This window comes from Mizuhopecten yessoensis, unplaced genomic scaffold (genome assembly GCF_002113885.1).
Source record: "Mizuhopecten yessoensis strain PY_sf001 unplaced genomic scaffold, ASM211388v2 scaffold11003, whole genome shotgun sequence".
NCBI classification, from domain to species: domain Eukaryota; kingdom Metazoa; phylum Mollusca; class Bivalvia; order Pectinida; family Pectinidae; genus Mizuhopecten; species Mizuhopecten yessoensis.
The window spans coordinates 34151-61936 of NW_018408830.1; the positions used below are offsets into that span (position 1 = coordinate 34151).

Below are 27786 nucleotides of genomic sequence, written 5' to 3' on the forward strand. Positions count from 1 at the left end.
TTGAGATTCGTTCACGAGGTACATGGTTGACCACGTCTTTTACCTCAATATCTTTTTCTCATCGACTAAGTGTTCGGATTCTGTCCCTGTGTTTTTTGCTTATGCGGTGCTTGATTCTTCCTCTATTTAACATTTGATTAAGTAAAGTTCGTGACTTGATAACCCTCAATAGCTGATGCAGGCGTTTGTTTAAAAATCATTTAGATAGCAGTTTTGCATTAAGTTGTATTTTATGTAAATCAGATTTTGTAAAATATATGCTTCCGACATGTTTTTATAATGAAATTGATAAAGAGGTACTTTTTTGTAACGGTATATGGAATTATTTGCATACACGTGTCATAGATTTGTCGCACTTAAACACTATCTGAGACCCCAGCGGCCTAATGGTGAAAAAGTTCGACTTCAACGGAAACGGGTTGAATGGAGGAATAATCTCTACAAAATACGAAGCAGTGAAACACCTATTGATAACATTGATATTCACACTTTACTCCTTTATAGATTTTATGTAACCAGAATTTCTCTGTGTCTTTTAATTAATATAATTAATGATTTTAAGCACTCCCCTTATGTTTCAATATAAGTTAAGATAAATTTGGATTTCCAGCTTTTTAGCGCCCAGCATCATCGATGATTACTAGAAGGACGAAACAGCGGTATGATGCAGTGTAATTCACTGTTGGCTTACTGTATATATTACTTAATTTCTAAAGGTGCACTTACCTTTGTGTGTGAGTTGTTACGATCATCCTTTAAGCATAAAGCCTCACTAATCATGCACCATATGGCTATATGGCTGTTTTGTCCACTCAGGACAAAGCATTGGTTCTTACGATCAAGGAAGTAAAAATTATTCCTGAAAATATTGTTAAAGCTGTATTTACAGCTTTCGGCTACAATAGAGCATTTAGTTTTAGTATTTCTTGCAAATCGTGGTAGCTATGTCCTGATCCTCGATGTGCCCATCTGTCAGGTAGAAACATTTAGGTAAATATCCTGTTTTATTTAAAGGAGAGTAAATATAATTATTTCATAACTATACAAATATTCCGTCACCTTTCACATGCTGGAAGCGTCCGTACAAAAGTAAATATCCACAAGAAAAAAACATATTGATATACCCGTGTTGTTTATATAAAAACAATAGGATAGGCTTGATGAGCCAAATGACTCATACATTCGAATCACGCGGTCTATACATACAACCCCTGTTGCAATGCTTAATTATTGAAAAATAATTGATTGGAACAATCACTTTGACAATCCTTTTTCCCTTTGTATCATTGATCTAGTATGCATCCAATTAAAATTACAAACAATTAAAACGTTTAAATACGTACGTAAACTTACATTACGAGTCAATCAAACCTTCCCTGAACTGGATCTAGCATATAGAATCTTAAAAACGTTTGTGATCGACATATTGCCACGATTCTATAAGAAATATACTGATGGCAGCCACATGAGATACAAGAATTGCTTACCCTTTCAACAAACTTGCATTGTTGAGATGTTTAACGTTGTAGTTGTATGTTATTTTGATGTGTTCCCTGTTATCATGGTCATATCGATATAAATGGACTTAAAATGACCTGACCTGTTTTGTCCAATCACAATAAAGGAAACTACTATGCTACAGAATAAAGTTTTGGTTAACATGATTTAAGAATGTGCGGTACGAAGCTATTGTTAAAATGTCTACGTTGGAATGGGCATGGCTAGTTTTGAATCTAACGGAACGTAACAAACACACGTTTGATTGCACGATTAAAAGAAGTTGGTAATAGACACAGTAAGCAAAAAAGGAATTACTCTGCGTCATCACACAGCTGTTAAATGAGATACATCATCAACAACACATATATTAGTATTCTACCTTATCGTTTTCATGTGCACAGTCAACGTGATAGCAGAGAAGTTTTCTGATTATGACTAAGGTATGTAATGTAGTGACCAGCTATAGATTATTGGAAAACAGTCAGCATAGGTACCATATAGGTGATTCACCTGTTTACGTTAATGAACAGTGTCAGGTGTGTGTCATACAGGTGAAGTATTGATGAGAATATTATACGAATGAGTAAAAAGGGTCATGTACTGTACCCAGTAAACACAATTATATAGAAATATATTTTAACAGTCCATTGACAGAAGCTATAAACGTGATGTAGTCCACTACAAGGCCGTACGAGGGAGCTTATATAGGGTTCCTGCAGGACTAGGACTTTTTCATTCTGTAAATTGGGGATTAGTCATAGAATTAAAGTATTAGTACATATATGTTATTGCAGTTTTGTTATATGATATACATAACAAAATAATGTGACTCATGTGTGAGAGAATATAATAACAGAACGATACAAATAATGAAATTTTAAAATTAAAAACAGTAAAATTGCCATAAGGCATGTTTGTTTTAAAATGAACCAATAAATACACTACGTATTAGTCAAACAAAATTACTCCATAGAACATTAAAAATCGAAACAAACCGACAAAAAAAGTATTGAGGAGATATCATAAGACATATTTTAAATAGCGCCAAAGCGTAGGGACAAATCGATACGAATTGAGGAAAAACAAAAGCAAACGTTTGCACCTCGCGAACCCATCGAAATGCTAGAGACACGGCTAGGCTGTCTAGCGAGATGAATGTTTCTTACTCCACACGTGGTACTGATGTTGATCCAAAACCCGGTTTGAAAGTCAAACATTGTATGAGACATAACTAACAAGGCTTTAATCAATGTAGATACAGCCATACCACTATAGGTAGAAATCAGGTCATGGCTGAAACGTAACATTTCCAAAAATGTAGAACAAAGCACTCCAGGTAGAAATCCATGCTTATGTGGTTTATTGGTTATCAGGCTCGTGAGTTACGAATCAACTTTCTGATTTAACTCCTAATAATTAATACAGGCTTTGGAATAGCGAATTATTTGTGATAGGTGAACTGTTCGATACTTAGAATGCTTGGAATAGCGATTCAAATGTGACATTTACACCTCTGATTGCTTTGGTAATGCCGCAAATCAGTTTGTTCTTCCTTATAACTTATTTCAATGTGGGAAATATCCATTCTCTCACGTTCATTGTAATTTTTTTACGGTATCGCAACAGAACGAAAACTGAAGGATGACGAAAAACGATAAACGCTCTTTAGCATCCATCTGCGCCCCTTGCGACATAGTTTATGATTTCAAATTATCATTTTCAAATTTGTTGATGATATTTTCATATACAAAATCAGAACTAAATACCAATATGCTATGGTAACGACATAATTACACATTTAATATAAAGGATTGATAAACTACAACAGGAACATTACGAATGGTGTTTTATCATTAGGTATTATGACTTTCAATGAAGCTGAAATATTGCTTACCAGTATTTCCGCTGCAGAAAACCCTGACTTATTGTCGATGAAGTAGCAGGTGTGACTATGTTAAAGCCATGCTTCACTATGGGGATGATAATTATTGTAGGTGACGTTTTCTGATCTCTAGTAGCAGCAGTAAAACCATTCTTTACCGCGACGACATGAATTTGTGTGCCAAACTATGTTACCTGATGACAGAGTAGATAAGTCGAGCATGAGCCGAAATCAGCAATATAAAAGCAGGTAAGGAATCATAATGTTCAGCACAGAATCAGGTCTTATCTTCCAAAACATCTATTCAAGCGAACTTTTAGTGCGGACTGATTTTCAAATCAAACACGACCAACTTTGCGACGTAGTATCATGTTATCACACAGGACACAGCAGACGATCGACTGATAAATTTACAACTTTATTTGATACAATGTAAAAGAAATGCGGTAAACTTTAGGGTAGGTGTGCTTAGAACGGCTGTAAGCTAACTATTCATGAACCACCCGGCCAGGTAATGCAGGTGGGCTGATTAAAGGCAGCAGAGACAAAACAACTTCACCGCCTTTATAAATTTAATCTTCAATATACAAGGAAACAGAGGCTCCCTACACAGGTGGCTCTACAATACAGCCAACAGGTGCTCCATTTGCTTGCTAGGCCGGCCACTGATGTATACAGCGCTCACACGAAAAATTATGTAAATTTTACCCGCTCTATAGGGCTAGTGAGATTGTACAGATACTCTTCACAGCTATCACTCCGACCGAAAAACTTTATTACAGGGACCATGCTTTCATATATGTCCCAAGTAGCGCAATACCATTCGGATGCCCGTCCCTGGCATTGTTATACCCATATCCAGCCAAATAAGCGAGCCAGCTACCTCTACAATCCGCTTCATAAAATCTTAAGAGCTGTGAAAAAATGGGTATGGTTATTTTCCTGATATAGTTTCCACATCTACTGGGCGGAACACGATCGCTGACAAATCAAATTCACGGAATACAGTGCAGTCTGTCTATAGCGTAGTGAGATATACTCCCTTGTTTCATGCGATTTTGCATGTGTATATATATTTGTACCCTGTCGGTCGTATATTATATTTTACTATGCGTACAGTCCCAGCAGGGAAGTTTCATTGACAAACCTACCTTGCTGGTGATTGACGTTTGTACGTTCTGCTCCGGTGATAGAGGCCACGCCTCTTTGTTGCCCAGTGTTGTGTACTACGATACGGAGCTAGTAGTCAGTCGACTCGGCGAGGCCCGGCGCCAGATTAACGAAACATGTTGTCCATACTTGGGAGTATTGCTGTGTACGCTAAGTTCTCCGGCCATATAATGTTGCTTTTTCTAATGCACGAAAATTATTCGCCACATCAATGACATGTGATGTCTAACAGATGAAAGTTATCTTCAAAATTAATTGTTATACATGTATTCTGAGGAGTGATAGTGAATAATACAACTTGCCAAATGAGGTAAACCATGCGGCGGATTAAAGACGGAAGCTTGCTTTGCACTGTTTTCGCTCTCTTCAGTGCGTACGAAGCAGCACATGTGCTCAGCCCTCCTTCATTAACGGATAGTGCCAAGGAGGGGGCCGTAGAAGCAGACTTATTAAATCACGGATTCATTAATAAACATCTATATCCTAAACCAGGTAGGTCAATATCCAATTGTAGTAATATACGCTTACCGAAATGTCACAATTGATACATCTTTATGCAAAAATCCGATATGATACATAAACTAATTAAAGGCATTGCTTTTGCACGACATTTAAACAGTCTGATGAAAACACTTAATGGTTGGAGAAATGAAGCGATATTCGGATATTTGTTACAGGTGTATATCTATAAACAATATTTGCATATTTATTATAATGATAGCATTGTCGTCGTCTTGATCATGTGCCATAATGTATCATATGTTCTATATATTAGTTTGTCACATGCAATATGAAGTGATACCAAGTGTGGGTAAAATAAGAGTTAGTGCTTTGTGTATCCGATTGGCGGCAGTGTAAAGCATTTCTGATGTCGGTTGAACTTTTATACTCCGTTTCGTTTAAATCATAAGTTCAAAAAAAGGTTAAGAGAGAGACTGCATGGACAATATTTCATTATTGCTATAATGTTTTAATTTTTGATTTAAACGATGATGTGGAAACAGATGCTTGAACGCTATTCTTTCGTGTTTGGATAATATACCGTTGGGACATGAACACACAGCCACGTGTGTTTAGTTAATTCGCAAAACATGTGCGTTCGTTGTACTCAAAATACTAGGGGTACAATCAATAATCACTACTAGGAGTGTAAACAGGGCGAACATTGAAACATAGAAAGATGCATACAAGTGATTGAAAGCTTACCTTGATAACGTTTTACCTTGTTATCTGACGTTAGTTGGTTATATCGGTTTGATAGCGACTATGGTTGTGTAAGTTGTTGTCGTGTGCCCCAGACTAATTATTGGAAGTTTGATATTTATGAGAGCTTTTTAGTCAAACTATTGTGTTCATTATATATTTGGTGAATTGATAAAATGAAGCGTGAAAGAATATATGTTTCTCATGACTAGTAGGAGGAACTGCAATAGTAGCGTGATTTAAAGTCGTACTCAACTTGAATGACCCACATTTTGTGTCACTGCGCAGATGAATGAAGAAGGAGCCAGGTGGCCGGGTCTTACCCCTTATATTGGTGTGGTATGCAAATCAGACCCTTCTCCTGTGTAAATTACAGTATTGTAAATAGTGTATGTAAAACAGTGAGTCTTCGGTGAGATCAATTCTTAAGACGCACTTTGCTTATGTTTGCGTTTTGAAAAATACAGAAAAGAAAAACGTCCAGAAATGTTACAGCCTTAAATTAGTTTGTTGAAATTTCATTTAGTTTAGTTTAACTTGAATAATAATAATTTTCGAGATACAAGTATAACTCAAAGATATACGTACATGGACAAAACTTAAACAATAAGGTATTATCAATTCAGATTACATTGGTGTGAATATGTTTATATTTGGCGAGAAGCATAGTATATTACGTAGTAAATATAAGAGATAGGTAATAATAATAGAAAAAGAAACCTAGTCAGTTTACTCATTCATATAACAATCAATGGAAACTTTGGTGCACACCACTGGAGATAGAGAGTTTTCCTTTTGTCCCTTAGAGTGCACAGCCGATCCCCAGTATTTTACGAGAGGTAATTCATAAGTATTGCCACACTCGTGGACCATTTCAATATGATAAGGTTGTGTAGTAGCATCCGTTTCTGAGCATATATTACACATTTGAATATATGTCAACTCTCCTTTGTAGAATACACACAAAGAAAGGATAAGGCTATCGGCTCACTCATCGATTCTATCATTGCATGAAATGTGTATGCACTCATATATTCCTTAATCATCATTGAACGAAGTTAAAATTAATCTTATTACATTTTAGCATGTATACACTTACCAGTGCATTGACAGAATGTGTAGCTATTTCAGAACTAATGCATGCGTTAACGACACTCATGGCGTAGTATATCAGCAATAGTTAACATACGTGCCTTAATGAATGAATTTAATTACGACAATTCAGCTGGGGGTATAATTGACACTTCCGGTATACGTCACTCTGACTTCTTATAATTTCGAATAAACTGATAATTAACACAAGTGTTGCAGGAAACAGAATAAACAAACGCGACTTCTTATCTAAGTATATGTTAATTAAGTCTTTCTTTAATTGAATGCAACTGGAACACTTTTGACTGGTGAGGTAAGGTCATAGTGAAAGCGATCATTTTATCAATATATACACGTAATTTGGTATCAAATATCAGGGTTAAAAAATCAAAATATAACCATTATTGTTCAATTTCAATTAGTAATAATGTTAAAAATTACTTCATTTTTATTTTGGCTGATAATTGTGTTCCTCTGAAAATCTCATTATTACTTCTATTCAGATTCCAATTCAAACCAATTATGTTTACTAGGCGATCAGTTAAATCCTGCTTGTCGATTATGTTGAGACCCGATACACTAACCTAAAAAGAAAATGTTAAACACCTACACTAGCAACCTTTAAATTTGGCTAGAGGTATGAATAAATTACCTACAAAAATAAACACAGATATATATTACTTAAGTTGTAACGATGAATCAACTCTGCCACACAAGGCAACTAAGTACACAATTAAAATCTATTACACGGACCATCAACCTGTAAATAACAGAAACCTCTCTAAAAGGTAAGTCAATTCATTTTTTGTTTTATAAACCACAAACTAATATAAAACAAACAACTGTTTATCTAGTTAATGCAAAAACAGTATTCCTTCCTTTACCACAGTTTATTCAGATTACGTATTAGGGCATGCTGCGTAGATATGTTATGTTGATGCCGTAGCTAGGGTCTACTACCGGAGGAGTATCTATCTACGCTGGAGAACTGTTCAGGTCGTTATAATGATCCGATTACCAGCCATGATCTATCGGTATATTCCATGATTATCGACTCGGTATCTTGGCGACCTGCATATTTTATTCTGAGATAATTGTGGTTAAATGAAATATCAGTTTAATTTACGTTGTTATCTTTTCACATCGATTTTCAAATTTCGATTTTCGCAATGTTGGATGACGCTATGGTATATTAATATATAGCCACAGTATATTACATGATGTTGTCCGTAACATTTCTGTTTCTTCTAAAATATATTCAAATTCCTTCATAAATGATATAATCTTATCACACACATATGAAAATGGATATCGAAATATGATATGTAGTGAATTTCTTTTCATCTAAAATATCTGTCTCGAAAACAACATGATACATAAAGAATCCTAAATAACGTTTACTGGAAATACGATTTATCATGTAACCCGTGCAAAATAAACAAAACAAAACATCTTTTATTGCACAGATTATTTGCTGTCTCGGAACAAGAACATTTCTTTAATGAACTATTCCATGCTGGCATAACGAAATGTCATCTTCCTGATACAGACACATTTCCCAGCTCTCCTGGTGCTAAATTTAACACGCTTCCATTATGCTTCCGATGCTAACTACCCATACACACTACCCTCACATTCTGTTATTAACTAATTGTTCTCTCAAATTCACATCACAGAATTAACGAATGAATTATTGCTATTGATAATTGTTATATTGATCTGGGTTTTTTCTTACGTTACCAATCATATACTGTAATAAATCTATAGAAAGACGGGACGTGGCTGATGATATTTAATTAGGATATTTGTACTAGAGTTGTTAACCAACTCTCTGTGGAGACCGTCACTAAAATAGAATACTTTAAGAGGGGACTTGAAAGGTTACAAAAGCGCATTTACAAAGACAGGCTACTTGTAAATAGGTCAAAGAGTTCTACCTTCCAATCAACGATTTACCAGATAAATGTAATCTCTGATTAGTATCGTTCTGAAGACTGAACCTTTTTTTAAGTTTTAAGAGGCCAAAACGAGAAACAAATCACTAAAAGGAGCATAGCTAAGTAACAGGTCAACACGCCTAAATGGTAGATTTGAACAGATGCTCTGTTGAAATAGAAACCGTTTGAAGATAGAAGGACATACAAAGAGAAACTACCTCTGGCATGTAATGTTTAACTTCCGTAGAAAAATTGGTGATATTATTCCCTTACATGTCAATTACATGTCCCGTGACGGGATTAACATGGCAGTCTGGCAGGCAAGCAGGCAGACAGACCTCTCGACGTGGGGGAGGGAGCAAGGGTCTCGAAACCTCACGTGCAACACGGGACCACCGACCTGCACATTTATATCAGTACGTCATTGATCTACTGCACATATGCAGCGTAAGCTTATACATATACATTACCATTTAGTTGTGGGTAGTAAAGGGAGCAGCACAACTCTGTTCTTATTACGTTAAAGGGACGTTGCATGACAATGGTTCACCATAACAGTAGTCCAGTATATAGGTCGAAACATGGGAACATCGAGATTAAATTAATACAACTTATTCCATTCCTCTTGATATTAACACCAAGTTTCCTATCCGATTTAATGTGGGAATCCATGCTGCCTTTGTTTAGTAGTTGTATAACACAGTTCATCATATTGCTTGTTTATATCGAGATGTTGGGTTCGGATTTTGCCCTTGCAAGCTGACAAAATTTTACAGTTTTTTTTTTATTTATTCAATGTTCATTCCCTCATTCATTCATTCATTCATTCATTCATTCATTCATTCATCATTCATTAATTCATTCATTCATTCATGTTGTGTTAACAAGAATAAAACAACAACTAGACTCGTATCTTAAATATTAAGTCTATTGGTATAAATTTACAATTTGCTGTGTACAGAACATTGAATCGAATATTTATATATCATTCATCATATCTCACACTCGTTATTCTATTTATAAGTTACTTACATATGTATATGTATAATCGGACACCAAATCATTGATTGGTGGTTCTAACAACCTACTGAAGTCTAATTAAAGTTCATACTAAATATGGAACTGCATAAACATATCTATAATGCGAAACTGGTTTTATGGTGTGTTTTTTTTTACTTTTTACATTATTATTATGGCAGACGTGGAGTAAGAAGGACAGTTAGTATCAATACTTACCTGTACGTAGGTAGGTAGGTAGGACAGTAAGTGTAAATACTTACCTTATCTGTAGGTAGATATATAGGGCAGTATATATCAATACTTACTTTACCTGTGAGTAAGTGAACAATTAGTATTAATAATTACATTACCTGTGAGAAGGTAGGACAGTAAGTATTAAAATTACGTTACCTGTGAGTAAGTACTACAGTAAGTATTAATACCTATCTTACCTGTGAGTAAGTAGTACAGTAAGTATTAATACTTGTCTTACCTGGGAGTAAGTAGGAGTGTAAGTAGTATTACTTACCTTACCTGTGAGTAGGTAGGACAGTAAGTATCAACACTTACCTTACCCCTGAGTAGGTAGGGGTGTTAGTATTAATGCTTACCTTACCTATAGGTAGGTAAGGTGGGTAGGATAGTTAGTATGAATACTTACCTAAGAGTAGGTAGGACAATCAGTATTATTACTTACCTTACCTGTAAGTAGGTAAGACAGTAAGTACCATACTTACCTTGCCTGTGAGTAGGTAGGACAATCAGTATTAATACTTTCCTTGCATGTGAGTAGATATGACAGTTAGTATCAATTCTTACTTTACCTGTGAGTAGATAGGACAGTTAGTATCAATACTTACTTTACCTGTGAGTGTGTATTCACCTCACACATCTGTATACATCACCTGTACAACTCCAAAGACATGTACGTATATTGAACTGTCTGGTAAGCAAGAATAGATATGCTTTATAACTATATTTCACATCTGAGTAAGGTTGACTGTTTTGATTGATTCTATATTTTCAATTGAATGTCCACTAGACAGATCTTATGATCGTCTTCGATACTTTAAATGTGGCATGTGCCAAGAGGCTGCCTGTCATTCGGTTAAAAGCTCTACATAAATTGAACGATATATATACCTGTATATATATAATATGTATAAGGACATGACCTTAATGCGAAATATATGAACGTCGTGTAGAAGAAATGTACAGAATCTGTTGCAAGATAGATTTACCAGTTTAGAACTGTGTGTTATGTTCAAGGTATATAGATTTGTTTGTACTTGTCAGCACAGTAATGATCATGACATTTATGTAGTTCTAAACCTAATAATTCACCATTGTTTCAGTAAACGTACATCTTATTTAGGAAGAATACATCTCTCATTTCCAGGAATAACACGTCACAAGTATAATGAATATTTACATTACATCAGCGATACTACGCCATAGAATGAACAATGTCCTTCAGAGAAAATGTTTCCTTTTTTAATTTAAATGTGATTATTAAAAACGAGAAAAAAATAGCTTTTGATTAGTCGACACTGAGTTAGGACTTAAAAGTGTCAGTAAATCCTGACAAAATAACCCCAATGTGACTGATACAAGCATAATATCTGTGTAGGTCATGCAGTTGTTATAGTTATCATTAGACTGTTTCAGTAGGCTTTTTCTGTCTCGATAACGGATAATAAATCATATTAATATTTTAATAAATGTTTAAGCATACCTTCGATGCACGTTAAAGTTAAATGTTTGTGCATCCAGCCAGATTAGCATGGGAGTAAGGGCCTCTGGTAGGCCATTATAGACTAAATGTTAGTTAAACCCTAAGAGTCTGTTTCCTTAATTAGTGTTATGGACTCTTTCCCAGATATCGTACGTAAATTCGTTCTGTAAAGGCAGACTAAGAATACATTTATACAGTCAAACCTTGTTTCGTAAACGTCTTGTGTTCTTGACACTATTTCGTCGTTAACAGAATACTTGGTTTGGTTATCAGAGTTGAATACAAAGAAATAGACTGGTAGGAGAACAGGGTAAACTTAAAGACCAAATCGGCATGTGATATCTCTGAGTGAGATCAATTCAGTAGTATATTCTACGTTAGACCATAACACGTTGTTAAACTTGTGATTATTAAATTATCAACAGATTACCTGTTTAATTAAAAAATAGTAAATGTGTAACGTTATAATGAGTTTCATAGTCAACTTCCCCTTTGTGTCATATTTTACAATGTTTCGGAACAATTGTGATTTAGAGTTTTCATTTTTTTAACATTCCGTACTACAGTAATGATGGGTCTTATATGGACGAACTGGCTATGTGGTACAGTACAATGTTTCCTTTAATTGGCTTTCTGCATTCAGAAATGTGCTCTTTTTAAAGTATTTTCAGTGATTAGTTAGTTAGTCGTCTCTTGCTGTTTTATGTCTGTCTTGGGATCACTGGTGTATTTGTTCCCATGTCCAGTCTTTTTCTTTTAGTTCTTTCTCAACAGGTTGGTGATTACTTTCTAGCAACTTATTGAAGAATTGATCAGTTTTCCCTAGATAACTAGTGGTCACTTTGTCTGTTTTACACGCCCTCTGTGTGAGTAAGTTCTACGGAGTGAACTTATAAGGTCTTATTAAATGAAAGGAAACCCGAACATATCCAAGAGTAAACAATTCATTGAAACCCATGCACTATAGTTGGAATAGGGACATTTTAAGCTACGAAAAGATACTTTCCTCTCTATCGTCTGCTGGATAACCGAACTTCTCCGTAGTGAAGTGGACGTAAAACCGTTCAAACAAACAAACAAACAAAATGGCGTCTCGTTTCATTTACGAATTCAAGGAGGTTGTGTTATTCCTTTGGTTTTAGATTATTAGCTGTCATTGTCTTTTTATACAACTTTTGATATCTGATGTGTTCTTTTTGAGGTTGATGGCATTGTATATCCATGGTTTTTCTATTTGACATGATCATGTTTACTAAATACAACGTAAGGTACATCGGTAAGGAACGTGATTGATGACAATACTACCATGCACGTAGGAGTTGTTAAATGTATAAGTATGTGACTTAGTAACCCCTAAAATCGATTAAACTGCTTGTCTATACAAAGAAGAGTATCATGCACTTGACCAATCAGAAAACTTCGTTCATCTGCAATTTATAACATTCTGACAGAAACCATGTAGAAATCTTCTCCTACTTGATCTCTGATGGTGTATTCGACAAAAACGATTTGGCAACATGGATCGAAGGTTATGTTTAAAGCTAGTTGTGAGGTCGTGTTTCCAGTAGAGGTTGGTTTTGTGCAAGACGTGCCCTGCGAAGAATATCAACTTCGGAATACCTACATCGTCAAATAATAAACACGATACCAGACATGCATTTCTTTATTGGAAAGAAAACAACATGATATCCTGATGTAATTTAAAACATGTGTCATAGTCGAACTGTGTTTACATAAACAAAAACAAAAAACTTGTCGTTAGTTTTCATTTGACATAAAACTTATCGAAAGGAAATTAATTTGTGGTTGAATGTATTATTTAAATTGAAAAAGAACTCAATTTCGTGGCTAAGTGTCAAACTTAGAGTGTACATCAACTGTATGTTGGAGGTATGTGTTTGGTGTCCGCAAGGGTTGGGTTTTGTATGAAAGACCACAGAATCAGGTGTTTCAATGAGACGTTTATTCGCTAGAGTGCACGTGTAATGGACCTAAGAGATAGATCGGACTGGGTTTCGTGTGAGTGGTGTGTGTAACAAATAACAAAAACAACGCAAAATTTGAAGCAACAACGCCAGCGAACCATTGTTCCCGCCTGACAGTTGATTTACCTGCAAAAGCTTCTCGCGTGTGCATTGTTTGTAACGTTACCATCCCTTAGACCGACAGCGCTACAGTGTCACTGGTTGGCGCCAACACATAATTTTACCCGAGTAGAAATGCGTTCGTGGATGAATAGTCGGCCTGACATTGCGCTTGTGGATCCAATATGTTTCATGTGTAACTATTAACTGTGTAAAGCTATGATTTACTGTTTACTGTAAATAATTCCGGTTTAACTTCCGAACTATTCTTTACAGGGATATATGTATTCAGAAATTTAGCATAATACCTTTCAAAATATACACAGTATCCCGCTTTCACACTTTTCATTTATTCATTTAATTTTTATTTACGGGGATTGGCTTCCCGTGCTTTCTTTCCTGATCAATTTTTGCTGTCATTTTGTTTTGATTTTGAGTGATTGTCTATATATATTGAAAACGAGAATAAGTTGCAGTACTTGTGCTGCGGCGTACCTGATTAATGATATATTACAGTTACTGCTCATTGTGTGGCACTGACCTTCAATGGTATGACCTATCGTGTTGTGATGTTAAAATAATTAAACGAAAACAGCATCACGAGGTAAACATCGGAAGGTTGAAAATGGAACTCTTTTTACATAAATAGACAGAATAATGTGTCAACGGTATGTGCAGATTGACGTGTCTCAAACCGTATACGGAATATTTTTGTCTACATTGATTTCAGGAAAACGTGTCTATAACGCTAAACGGAAAAAAAAATCTGAAAATACTTACAAGATTGAGCATTGCTGCGTAAGAAATATGTGTACACTGATCCAAAGATGACCTTATAAAGTGTCTACGGTGTACAAGACAAAGTTTCTAGGGCGATTCGTGATAACAGGACTAAGTGTCTACAATGTCACATGATTGCAGGACTAAGTGTCTATATTGTCACATGATAACAGGACTAAGTGTCTACAATGTCACATGATAACAGGACTAAGTGTCTACAATGTCACATGATTGCAGGACTAAGTGTCTACAATGTCACATGATAACAGGACTAAGTGTCTACATTGTCACATGATAACAGGACTAAGTGTCTACAATGTCACATGATTACAGGACTAAGTGTCTACAATGTCACATGATAACAGGACTAAGTGTCTACAATGTCACATGATAACAGGACTAAGTGTCTACTATGTCATATGATAACAGGACTAAGTGTCTACAATGTCACATGATTGCAGGACTAAGTGTCTACAATGTCACATGATTGCAGGACTAAGTGTCTACATTGTCACATGATAACATGACTAAGTGTCTACAATGTCGCATGATTGCAGGACTAAGTGTCTACATTGTCACATGCTAACAGGACTAAGTGTCTCCAATGTCACATGATAACCGGCCTAAGTGTCTACAATGTCGAATGATTGCAGGACTAAGTCTCTACAATGTCACATGATAGCAGGACTAAGTGTCTACAGTGTCACATGATAACAGGACCAAGTGTCTACAATGTCACATGATAACATGACTAAGGGTCTACAATGTGACATGATTGCAGGACTAAGCGTCTACATTGTCACATGATCACAGGACTAAGTGTCTATATTGTCACATGATAACATGACTTAGTGTCTACAATGTCGCATGATGCAGGACTAAGTGTCTACTATGTCACATGATTGCAGCATTAAGTGTCTACAATCTCACATGATTGCAGGACAAAGTGTCTACAATGTCACCTGATGACAGGACTAAGTGTCTACAATGTCACATGATTTCAGGACTAAGTGTCTACATTGACCAATGATTTCGGTTTCCAGGATAAGGTGTCTACAACGATGCAAATATTACCAGATAATGTGTCTAGAGAAATACGACACACAGTATCTTCAATGATGCAAGTTTTCCCAGACATAGCATCGTCATTGATACAGAGATTACAGGGACATGTATATACATTGATTCAGAGATAACAGTGAAATGTGTCAACAATATGTTCATGATAACGTGTCTTTAATTATATACAGGATACATTATCTGCTACGATACTATGATTTAAGGATAGAAGTGTCTAAATGTATGCATAGATTACAATAATTATGTTGTGTCTGCAATGTTTGCAGGAAACAGTGTCTACATTGACATAACTATTTTACAACATATTGTGTCTACAATGTTCACATGATAAACTGTCTACATTGATGTAAAGGATAAAGTGTCTTAAATAATATTATTAAATTATATAGCGTATAGACACATTAAGTCTATTCCGTCATGTTTTGTCGCCAAATGATAGACTAAATAGCCTTTTGCATATGACCTATTACACAGACTGCTATCATATCCCTACGTTTACGACCTCCGCTCAGGATGAAGACGTTGAGCCAAGACTCTTTACGACACAGTATTATGTTTTTATACAAATCTCTTTTGTCCTCACAAAACCTTCTCTTTCAAAGGAAATGTAGCAATCTACAATATGCATAAGCGTTAAAGGAAGCGTCTGTGAGTGTAAGCTTCACACACTTATCACCATTTATCAGTACCTTTATACAGCACTTCAATGAAAATCGCCATCTAGACTCGTTATGTCTGCATGTCACAGGTCAACCAATAGTGTGTTATCTCGGTGGCTGTTAAAATATATTACGTGGATTTCGATGATGTGACGCTGACTAGTCCAGGCAGGCCTAACAGTGCTCCATCTACCCGGCCCCGGGTATTATCTGCCGTATCTAACGAGATGTTTTGCCTCACCTGTTTCCGGGCTTGTTATTTAAAACCTCAGTTAACTTAACACCCTGGGCTGTGTATGGTCTCAGTTCCTGAAGGTTCTCATACACAAATGTCAACTTTTACATATATTGTTGGCCCAATGCAAGTCTTTTTTTATTTATTTGAAAATGTTACAATAACACTATGAACATCACATAACTCTCTCTGTTATAAACACTCTTTCACAAGCATGTGCATTTACCCTTAGCTAACCGCTGTCCTGGCCACGTCAGTTTAACTAATAGAGATCCTGACAAACGTCTCTATTCACAACGTAAAGATACATTAAGATGGATAGCATATCATAACGCAATAGTCATGAATGTATCTGTTTGAATGATGTTCGTATATAGGAAAATGAAATGTAAATTCGCGTTGTACAATGGCATTGAGTTTCCTGTTTTAAGTATTACTATCTCGAAACTGTTTTTTGATACGCATGCCAAGGTTCTATTAAGTGGACCATAGAGGCCATTAATAATTAAAAATACTGGATTGTAATGGTACACCTTATTGCATGTTCCGTGTTGGAATCATTACATGTACTGAAAATAATTGCATAATATTATACAACATATATATATAATATTTCATATTGTGTGCTGAAAAAACTCAGCAAGTATATATATAATCACATAAATGTGTTCTTGGCCGAATAAAACGATGGAAAAATATTATGTGCTGAAGTAAAGAGGTCCTATAAGGATTGACATATACGAAACATCCGTATCCTATGACCTACCTAAGTTGTCCGGTACGACACGCAGCATATTTAGCTTTCTGTGGTTGTAAAATGAATCAACCACATTGGACCGTGAGATAGGAGAGGGTGCATGTGCGGTGCAGCATTCTCCCTGGTACACACGTACTCCACGTGGTTAGTTATATCCAGTATTATATATAGCACGTGAGCAGACATACATTATATTTGTTGTTTTCTTTTCCGGAGGCAAATAGGGCATACCTTATTATTGGATTGGATTTATAGCTACATGAAAATACATACGTAGAAATTCACAACCGTGTAGTGTTTGAACGTTTTACATTTTTGCATAATACGGCAATATCTGCCATCCTTTGTACTGCTGAATGACACAGTTTCGATTATTGCTTGAAGTGGAATGACATATTAGTGGCATTATTCAAGGGTTATGCAACCTGATGATACATTTGGCGTCGTAAAAACATTGTTTTACATACTAAGCCACAGTTTAAACTTGATAGAGTCCTGCGTTTGTTCTTTTGTGATATGACTATAATCACGCTGTTTGTTCGCCTGAACTAATGAGAATAGGTGTAACTAAAAACGGATCATTTCTTGAGGCAGTTTACACTATAGCGATGGTGCGGTGATGAAATGAATAACTGTCAGTGATAGACAAGAGTGACATGTGGAATGTGATCAGTACAATGTCGCCATTGTAACACCGGGCTCTCCGTAAACCATATTACATAGCACTACAAAGATGCAGACTCTTTTTAAAACCTTTGAAGGTTCCATTCCGAACTTAAGCGACCCATCACATGGCGATGTGTTTAGGAATGTAACAAAAATGTTCAAATAATTTCTTTTGTTTTATTGAACGAACATGGGGGCTTGATGGACATGCACATTCTTTTTTCTATCCATCAACATGAAACTACAAAGATTTGAGTGTTCAATGTATAAGAAATATATACAAGCCGTCACAGGACAATGAAAAGTAGAAACAAATTCAAACTTGTACGTGATTAAAGAAGCGTTAAATTGCTAGTTCTGTGTCTGTCGTGACGTCAGATTGACCAGCCATTGACACACATGATTGACGCAAACCCACTGATAAGTGAGTGAGAAAGTTATTGATTAAATATAGATTTAATGTGTTTACCTAAATGCACCGCTGTAGCAGTTTAAATGTGATTGAATATGTAAAACATCGGATCAGCACCTAATGATTACCAACAAACGCTTACTAAAGTTGCAAGATAAGCTTATATCTGACACCATCGTTATTTTTATGAATGCGTGGAATAGAACACATGTCAACACAAATGGTATACACAAGCATGATGTTGTCTCGGCTGCATTTATATTAAACTTTATGTTACATTTGTCAATTTGTATTGTAGAGGACAGTGAGTAAGGTACAGCTATATAATATATTTAAAAACACAACACTATCGAACTGAATCGTTATCCGTATGCACTGTTTATATAGTGATTCATGCAGGCTGTCAACACCATTCGACTCTCTGTAAATCAGTAGGTTATTTTGAACTAGTAGGGAGAATGCATGGGAGTTTCTATATAACGTATAACAAATATTGTCTGCACCATTACGGCTCTGTCAAGGTGAATTTAAGCTTAGTCTCACATATACTGTACACAGAAACATAAGCTAAAATTTCGCACGGGTGGACTAAAAGTGTTGGTTTAGGTATAGGGGCAACAAAAAGGTATGTACAAAAAGCTTAGGCTAGGTTTTCGATATGCTTTACACAAAAACCTCAGCTGAAATTCTGCTAAGGTTGACTTAATACAGTGGTGATGGTATAAAGGGGATTTGCATCCATGCACAACTCTCCTAACAGTAAATGAAAATACAGTTACATTACAGAGGGGTCGCGGTGGCCTAGTGGTTTAGGCGTCGGACATTCTGCTACCGCTAGCCCTCCAATACTAGGTCGCGGGTTCTAGACCTACGTGGGGCAGTCGACAGGTACTGGCTGTATGTCGGTAGGGGGTTTTCCGGGAACTCCGGCTTTACTCTACCACAAAAACATGGCACGTCATTAAATGACCATAGCTGTTTATAAGACGTAAAACACAAACAAACTAAATGTTATATTATAGAACAGAAATACCGGTGTATCATCGGGTTTTGGTACATTGTATGCCACTGTATTACCAGTACAGACTGGTACACTTCTTAGTGAAAGACGGTAGTAAGCTATCATCATCAATTCTACTTCTTGGCAATTACATGTACTTATATATTATAAGTTATGTTAATAAACAGACAGAAAACAGGAAGTCAAAGAAGACAGTAAAAGAAGCAGCTCTTTGTATATGAATTGGCGTAAACCCGTTATGAGGTTTGGACATAAAACGATGCCCCCAATTGCAAAATACCTGCACAAGTTGTGACCATTTATAAATATATTTTTAAAGGTTAAATGGTTTTCCAGGAAGTTAGTGATGCATCATAGATTTGACCAATCAGAAAGGAGGACTGTCAATTTCTGGATCACCTTGGTTATAAATAATGGAAGTGTTGAGGGAAATCAAAGATCGGTAGTGTAACAAAACAGGAACTAAATCAACTTTTGATCGACGAATTAGTTTTAAGAGGCTATTAAATGTTAAGATGCCCACATTGAGGGTTGAGTAGGCTGACGTGATTCATTATTGGTAAAAGCTGGCACATTAGTCATTTAACAAAGCAATTGCTTTCTTTTGTTTAAAGAAAACGCGGGGATTTTTTAACCTCCAAAATCTATTCCCTTTGGTTTCAAACTTGGGATCAATATCACACTTTAAGGTTAACAAATGTTTAGAAATATGTGTTGATGCTATGGTATATTTATATCCTTCAGTGTTGAGGCTGTGGTAAAATTGTTCTGTTAACGAAATTAAATAGTATTGGGTGTTTACAATGTGCTATAATGTGTCCTAATGTGTTAAAGCGGAGGTATATTTTTTCATTGTGTGCTGGCAGTTCTAGTCCTCTTTCAACTGTAAGTAATATAGTGTAATTAATTTAATTACCTGTTAAAATGGCGATAAATTGACATATTGAAATTATATTTACCTGTTATAAGAGAAACTAGGTATGATATATCTTATTTTGGTGTACATAGTCGTATGGCGGCAGGTAAAAAAACGTCAAACATGAAAATAAAAAGTTTAGTTTTTGACTCTGTGATTGTAAAAAGGTCATTGTTACATAGAGATAGAGGTAGTGAGATTGGCGAGCTTATTTACGCCCGACTGTGGTATATAAATATGTATATCAACCCAAGGTTACGTATACCCGTAGAGAGGACGCATTGATAAGCAGATATACACAAACGTAGCTGAGTAAGGGTGTGTATAAACAGATAAACAGATGAATAACGGGCAGAGAGAAAGAGAGGTCACCAGAACTCCAGGTGGCCAAATATGAATGGATACTTCTGTATGAATTGATTAGTGAATGATTGTATGTATGAATTAAAGAACGACCGATTATTTTCGCAAAGATAGTCTGAATAAATATTGCGTTGATACGTAAAGGCCATTTGAACCCCACCAGGTGGCGCTCTTGTTGTTAAATAAACATGTATAGGACTTGTGGAATCAATTAGAAAACGTATAAAGGACCTTTTATATAGGTAATCAATCGAACGGCCGCAGTAATGAATTGAGTAATGAGATACCTATATAGGGTAGATTTATGAATGAACAACGCAGGTTTGTAATACTCTTAATTAATCATTGCACGCTTGACACTTCAATATTTTTGCTGCAGTAATTAGGATTGTGATACGATCAAACTATACACGCTAGGTGAGCACTCATACAGCATAACGTGTTAAACATGCAATAATGAATGTAAATTTTATTACAGAAAATAATATAGTATATGAAATATTTATAACATTTATATATCTACCAAACTGTTAAATTGTGTTTATGTTCAACCATCGACTTACTTATCACATATGAAAAAAAAAGTTCTCATTCGAATAATCAAACTTCTTTTTCTGAAAGTCTTTGATATCACCCACATAGAGATTAATCTAATGTCACTGTAAATATCGCACTGGACAGACATGGGAACAAAGGGGATATTTCCATGAAATGTTTGATACGAAAGCTCGACTGTAAGGTGATTTGATTGGATAATGTAGATATCTCATGATTATTATTTTCAGGTTCCACATCTATGTATGTGACAGGTACGAAAAAGTTTAAAGTGATGAGCTTTTTTGATGCAAATCATGAATAGCATCGTCATATTCTGTTTTGACGCCCTTTCTGTTGTAACGCTTAGAAAAAAAGGGCAAGTTCTCTTGAAATAATAGCAATGTAGTGTATGATCATCATTGTATGTTCACGTCAATGGGTAGAAGGTAACAAAGCATTGGTATGACACTTCATGGCTGCCTGGTGTTTTTTTGCAGGAATACTGTCGCCATTTTTGTGGCGTTTCATGCCGAGTTATTTTTGTTAACATAACAATACAGATGATGTTTATTAGGTCATCGGTTGTCCTATATTTAAGCTGCAGTTTATTCCACTTTATCTTTTTTTTCATTTTCGGATAACGAGTGCAACATTCAATAATTTGTTCATAACTTACCTTCATTAGCTTCATTAGCTTAGTCATCCAAAGAAGAGGTAAAAATATGAAATATAAAATAACATTCTGAATGAAAAAATAAAATAATGAAGACTGGTTCAACTATAGTGATTACTGCAGTCAACAATAATAGTTTAATAACAAGAAAGCTGACGACCTGATTAATTTTCGTTCGTAATGAAATATTTCCATAATTGCTTCCCTGGTGCTCTGGGGACGACTTTTCAATGACAGTACAATTCTTTAAGAATTTTGAAATCTATCAGAAAAGTCGTTCTTACTCTCAAGAATGGAGAAACGTAGCTTAGTGGAATAACTGGGACTAGTTTGCTTGCGATTTTTTCATGATTTGAGGTTGAGAGAACTTTCTTTCCTGTGGGAATGAACCTGTTACGGCGATGGCCAAGCAACATAAGTTCATTCTTTTAACGAAAATTCAAACATTTGTTTAAACGTGTATATAAGTGTTTTGTTTCTTTGACAAATCCACTTTAAAACATTGCAGAATCACCATAACACAGTGTCTGTTAGTGATGTGATGTCACCGCGTCACATTGCAAGTTTTATAAGGAGCTGAACACTTACGATTTCCTACAGAAAAGCGTCAGACATATTCTCCTTTAGATGTTTTTGGTTTTCCTCGCACACATTAGCAGCTTAATCAGGTTGGCTTCGGTAACAGCTGATTGTCCACTTGTGCACTTTTTTCGGTATCCCTAGTTTATTATTTGTCACGAGCTTGGATGTTGTAATCTGTTGATTAAATTGTCATTTGTCTGTTAAATGTCTGAATTTTCAATACGTAAGTAAATCATAAATATGAAATATTTTCTCCCTCACCGTGCAGAACAAAATTTACTGTACTAAATTGCCTTAACTCTGATAAATCTAACGATAAATTAACTTATTTTTTTATAAACATATAAAAGCTAACAGTACTTAAAAAGTTCAAGGTGCCTTGTATGATTTGTTTAGCATTAATACATACATTTTATGAAAATATGCCACATAATAAATATGCTTATATGCTTATAATACTACTGCAATGATTGGTGCAGTTTTGTATTAGCAAATGATAACCCAGATGAAACAACGTGTGCACTTTTGATATTTTGATAAAACCTCGGCTGTTAGGTTGAGCTATGGTTTTTGTCGCCCCATTGAGCGGTTCTGTCACATCCCTGTCTCAGTACGGGTCATACATTCTAGATCCCATTGGGCGTAAACATTAGTTCATACGCGACGTGTACTCCAGAGTAACAAAGGTCATCAGGTGCATATTTTCAATAATAAAAAGTTATTCAAATTAGAGACATTTTGGTCACATCTCCATAAGTTAGACACACACGAATGCTGCTACCAATAACATTACGACATTTACGTTTAATTCCCTTGTGTGAACCTCCCAAATATTAATTGTCGATAAACAAAGGCTGCATACATCAACACCCACACTGCCATTAAACCCTGGCAGACCTATCAGTGGTGACACAGATAACCACGGTGGCGACCATCCCTGGTCTGGTTTTAGCGACTACCTGGTCTTATCATAAACATTTTGTTGGTTATATAAAGCACGAAAAGCGCCTTCAATTAGAGTTGAAACTGACTACTTTTAAATTTGCATTCACTGTATTTGTATTTAATGATGCATTTCAGCCTGATCCCTGATAAGATACCAATTGAGGGTTGTCTCGATACAGTAGCTTTGCGATGAGAACTGGTCATTATTCAAGTGTGGTGTATCTGCCTTGTATTGAGGTATACCGGTGTATACACTTGTATGGTGTGTTCCTATATCAATGTGGTATACCAATCAAATATTAGTGGTCTCTAATGTGGTATACTACTGTGGTATACTAATGCGGTATACTACTGTGGTATACTACTGTGGTATACTAATGCGGTATACTACTGTGGTGATTTTAAGGTCAAAAACTACAGAGCAATTTTCGTTCGTACAGCTTACTGAGTCAATCAATAACAGACTAAAACTCATAGCAAGAGCATGAAGTAAATAACTGCCACAAAGAAGTTGACATCGTGTACAATGTCCTACTATTAAAACTTGCTTACAGTCACAAGAGAGGTGTGCTTATGTGCATGTTTGTTCACATTAAAACCGCAGAGTGACGATAGGTGTGGTGTATCTACCCTTTTGTGGTTACGACAAACTAGTTCACAGAAACCGCAAAATGTTACACATAGCTTAGCCTTTACAAATACTCAAACTGATACGGTTGAAAAGTCATTTCAATTTGCATGGAACATACCCGTTTTTTTCTCTGTGATAAGACATAATTTTCCTATATGTAGGTTTTATCGTTTATTTTTTTTTTATTTTAACGACATCGTTTTGGGACAAGGTAATCCCAATCAACCGGTGTCATTTCCACTAATACATTACCAATAAAATTAATTATATTTGTATAGCATTATGTGACATAGATATATACGTACAGGATATTGTACTTATAAGTCGCAAAAGTTATCTGTAATAATTACATCTTACCACAATTCATTCATTGTAGGGGAAAAATTAAATTTATGATTAAAAATGGTCCGTTTGATTTCCTTATTCACTGTTAATTTGCATTGGTATTTCTTAAATACGGGTAAAAAATGCATCCTTATTTTAATTTCTGGTAATTAGTAATTATACTAATTGAACATCGTTATAACAGCCAGATATAATCAACAACGTTCTCTTTAAGTATGTTGTCTGAATTATGTCAATATGCTGTTGTGTATCATAATTGCGATATAACAAATACCCTGGCTAATACGAATACCATCGTCATTGTCCTTATAGAACAACATTAAACCCTTACATCCTATTAAATGTAGAACAAAATGCGTGCAAGGATAGGAAAAATAAAAACAAATTATTATCTCCATCGCTTATATCAAATCCAAAACCGCAAAATAGCCACTCTATGGTGAGTTTTACGGGGATTACTGGGATTTGACACGGGCTGTGGTCAGCAGGGGTCAAGTGTACGTGGTCATCGGGATGAAGTGGCCATGTTTATTACCTGTGGAATGTACACAGAAATTGGCACGTGTCAAAACCACTCGAAAGTGTCAGTCGCAGTATGGTGGAATTCCACAACTACCTTACTACTGTATTAAAATACTACAAGTCTGAATTGTTTCAACCCGGTCTTAATCCATCAAATAACAAAAACTCGGTTTTATGATAAGGTGACAAATGAAGCCGGTTACCAGCCTCTATCTTGACCAGACTAACACTGAAGTGTTTAGAATTAACACCTTAGTCTTACAGTCTTCTGCTAAACCAAGACCAAACATCCTTTTTAAATAGTGCAAAGCTAAGCTAAACTAACACATCATTTTAGCAGCTCCTAGCTAAACTAAACACATGCATCATTCTAACAGCTCCTAGCTAAACTAAACCAACACATCATTATAGCAGCTCCTAGCTAAACTAAACCAAAACATCATTCTAGCAGCTACTAGCTCAAACAAAATCAACACTTCATTCTAGCAGCTCATAGCTTAGCTAAACTAACACATCATTCTAGCAGCCCCTAGCTTATCTAAACTAAACTTCATTCTAGCAGCTCTTAGTTTAGTAAAACTAACACTTCATTCTAGCAGCTCCTAGCTTAGCTAAACTAACACATCATTCTAGCAGCTCATAGCTTAGCTCAACTAACACATCATTCTAGCAGCTCCCAGCTTAGCTAAACTAACACATCATTCTAGCAGCTCCTAGCTAAACTAAACCAACACATCATTATAGCAGCTCCTAGCTAAACTAAACCAAAACATCATTCTAGCAGCTACTAGCTCAAACAAAATCAACACTTCATTCTAGCAGCTCATAGCTTAGCTAAACTAAACACATCATTCTAGTAGCTCCTAGCTAAACTAAACCAACACATCATTATAGCAGCTCCTAGCTAAACTAAACCAAAACATCATTCTAGCAGCTACTAGCTCAAACAAAATCAACACTTCATTCTAGCAGCTCATAGCTTAGCTAAACTAAACACATCATTCTAGCAGCTCCTAGCTAAACTAAACCAAAACATCATTCTAGCAGCTACTAGCTCAAACAAAATCAACACTTCATTCTAGCAGCTCATAGCTTAGCTAAACTAAACACATCATTCTAGCCGCTCCTAGCTAAACTAAACCAACACATCATTATAGCAGCTCCTAGCTAAACTAAACCAAAACATCATTCTAGCAGCTACTAGCTCAAACAAAATCAACACTTCATTCTAGCAGCTCATAGCTTAGCTAAACTAACACATCATTCTAGCAGCTCCTAGCTTAGCTCAACTAACACATCAATCTAGCAGCTCCTAGCTTAGCTAAACTAACACATCATTCTAGCAGCTCCTAACTAAACTAAACCAACACATCATTCTAGCAGCTCTTAGCTAGACTAAACCAGTACATCATTCTAGCAGCTACTAACTTAGCTAAACTAACACATCATTCTAGCAGCTCCTAGCGTAGCTAAACTAACACATCATTCTAGCAGTTCCTATCTAAACATCGCTACCATATTACAGCCTGTATCTTAACACTAAACTAACAAATGATTTTAGCAGCATGTTACTAGATCAAACAACAGCATATAGTTCATACCGACCCTAATTAGAAAAGACTTGATATGTGATTCAGATATAATTGATAGCTTTACCAGACTGACATCTTATACTAATAACTCCCAGCTTGACCAGACTAAACACCTAATTTATGTAAAGTATCTAGCTAAACAAGACTTACACCTCCAATCAGACAAGACAACTAACTTATTCTAAAAGCCTCTACATGTAACGGCTAGAGTAGACTAAGCACTTCTAACAAGGCAAACCAGACTACATATTAAATCCCCAGTGTACAAAGGTATTTGGAGAGCCATATAAACACCTTGCATAATCATTCTTTGCACATGCACAATGGAAATTAGGAAACAAAGCGGACATTTGTATAAGGAACTTATAATTATCCTTTGGATGGAATTTTACTTAAAAAGGGAAAATAAACTTGTAAATTGACGTAAGAGTTGTATATACCACTCTTGTACAAAGACAAGAGAGCTAGCTGTGTTGTGTACAAAGACAAGAGAGCTAGCTGTGTTTTGTACAAAGAAAAGAGAGCTAGCTGTGTTTTGTACAAAGACAAGAGAGCTAGCTGTGTTTTGTACAAAGACAAGAAGGTTAGCTTCGTTTTGTTTAAAGACAAGAGAGCTAGCTGTGTTTTGTACAAAGACAAGAGAGCTAGCTGTGTTTTATACAAAGACAAGAGAGCTAGCTGTGTTTTGTTTAAAGACAAGAGAGCTAGCTGTGTTTTGTACAAAGAAAAGAGAGCTAGCTGTGGTTTGTACAAAGAAAAGAGAGCTAGCTGTGTTTTGTACAAAGACAAGTGAGCTAGCTGTGTTTTGTACAAAGACAAGTGAGCTAGCTGTGTTTTGTACAAAGACAAGTGAGCTAGCTGTGTTTTGTACAAAGACAAGAGAGCTAGCTGTGCTTTGTACAAAGACAAGAGAGCTAGCTTCGTTTTGTACAAAGACAAGAGAGCTAGCTGTGTTTTGTACAAAGACAAGAGAGCTAGCTGTGTTTTGTACAAAGACAAGAGAGCTAGCTGTGTTTTGTACAAAGACAAGAGAGCTAGCTGTGTTTTGTACAAAGACAAGAGAGCTAGCTGTGTTTTGTACAAAGACAAGAGAGCTAGCTGTGTTTTGTACAAAGACAAGAGAGCTAGCTGTGTTTTGTACAAAGACAAGAGAGCTAGCTGTGTTTTGTACAAAGACAAGAGAGCTAGCTGTGTTTTGTACAAAGACAAGAGAGCTAGCTGTGTTTTGTACAAAGACAAGAGAGCTAGCTGTGTTTTGTACAAAGACAAGAGAGCTAGCTGTGTTTTGTACAAAGACAAGAGAGCTAGCTGTGTTTTGTACAAAGACAAGAGAGCTAGCTGTGTTTTGTACAAAGACAAGTGAGCTAGCTGTGTTTTGTACAAAGACAAGTGAGCTAGCTGTGTTTTGTACAAAGACAAGAAGGCTAGCTTCGTTTTGTTTAAAGACAAGAGAGCTAGCTGTGTTTTG

At 35.8% G+C, this 27786-nt stretch overlaps 1 protein-coding gene and 1 long non-coding RNA gene across 2 annotated transcripts in view; one reads left to right on the plus strand and one right to left on the minus strand.

Moving 5' to 3' along the window:
- Positions 1 to 4609, minus strand: part of LOC110464520 — a 32233-nt gene extending 27624 nt beyond the window's left edge. The window contains exon 1 of the long non-coding RNA XR_002464501.1: positions 4534 to 4609. This is a non-coding gene — a long non-coding RNA (uncharacterized LOC110464520). The remainder of the gene's footprint in view (positions 1 to 4533) is intronic.
- Positions 4610 to 4615: 6 nt separating this feature from the next.
- LOC110464519 (sclerostin domain-containing protein 1-like) overlaps positions 4616 to 27786 on the plus strand; it is a 37033-nt gene continuing 13862 nt past the window's right edge. Inside the window, exon 1 of the mRNA XM_021519772.1 lies at positions 4616 to 5044. Within this exon, the coding sequence (XP_021375447.1) occupies positions 4870 to 5044 (175 nt within the window). The 5' untranslated portion in view covers positions 4616 to 4869. The remainder of the gene's footprint in view (positions 5045 to 27786) is intronic.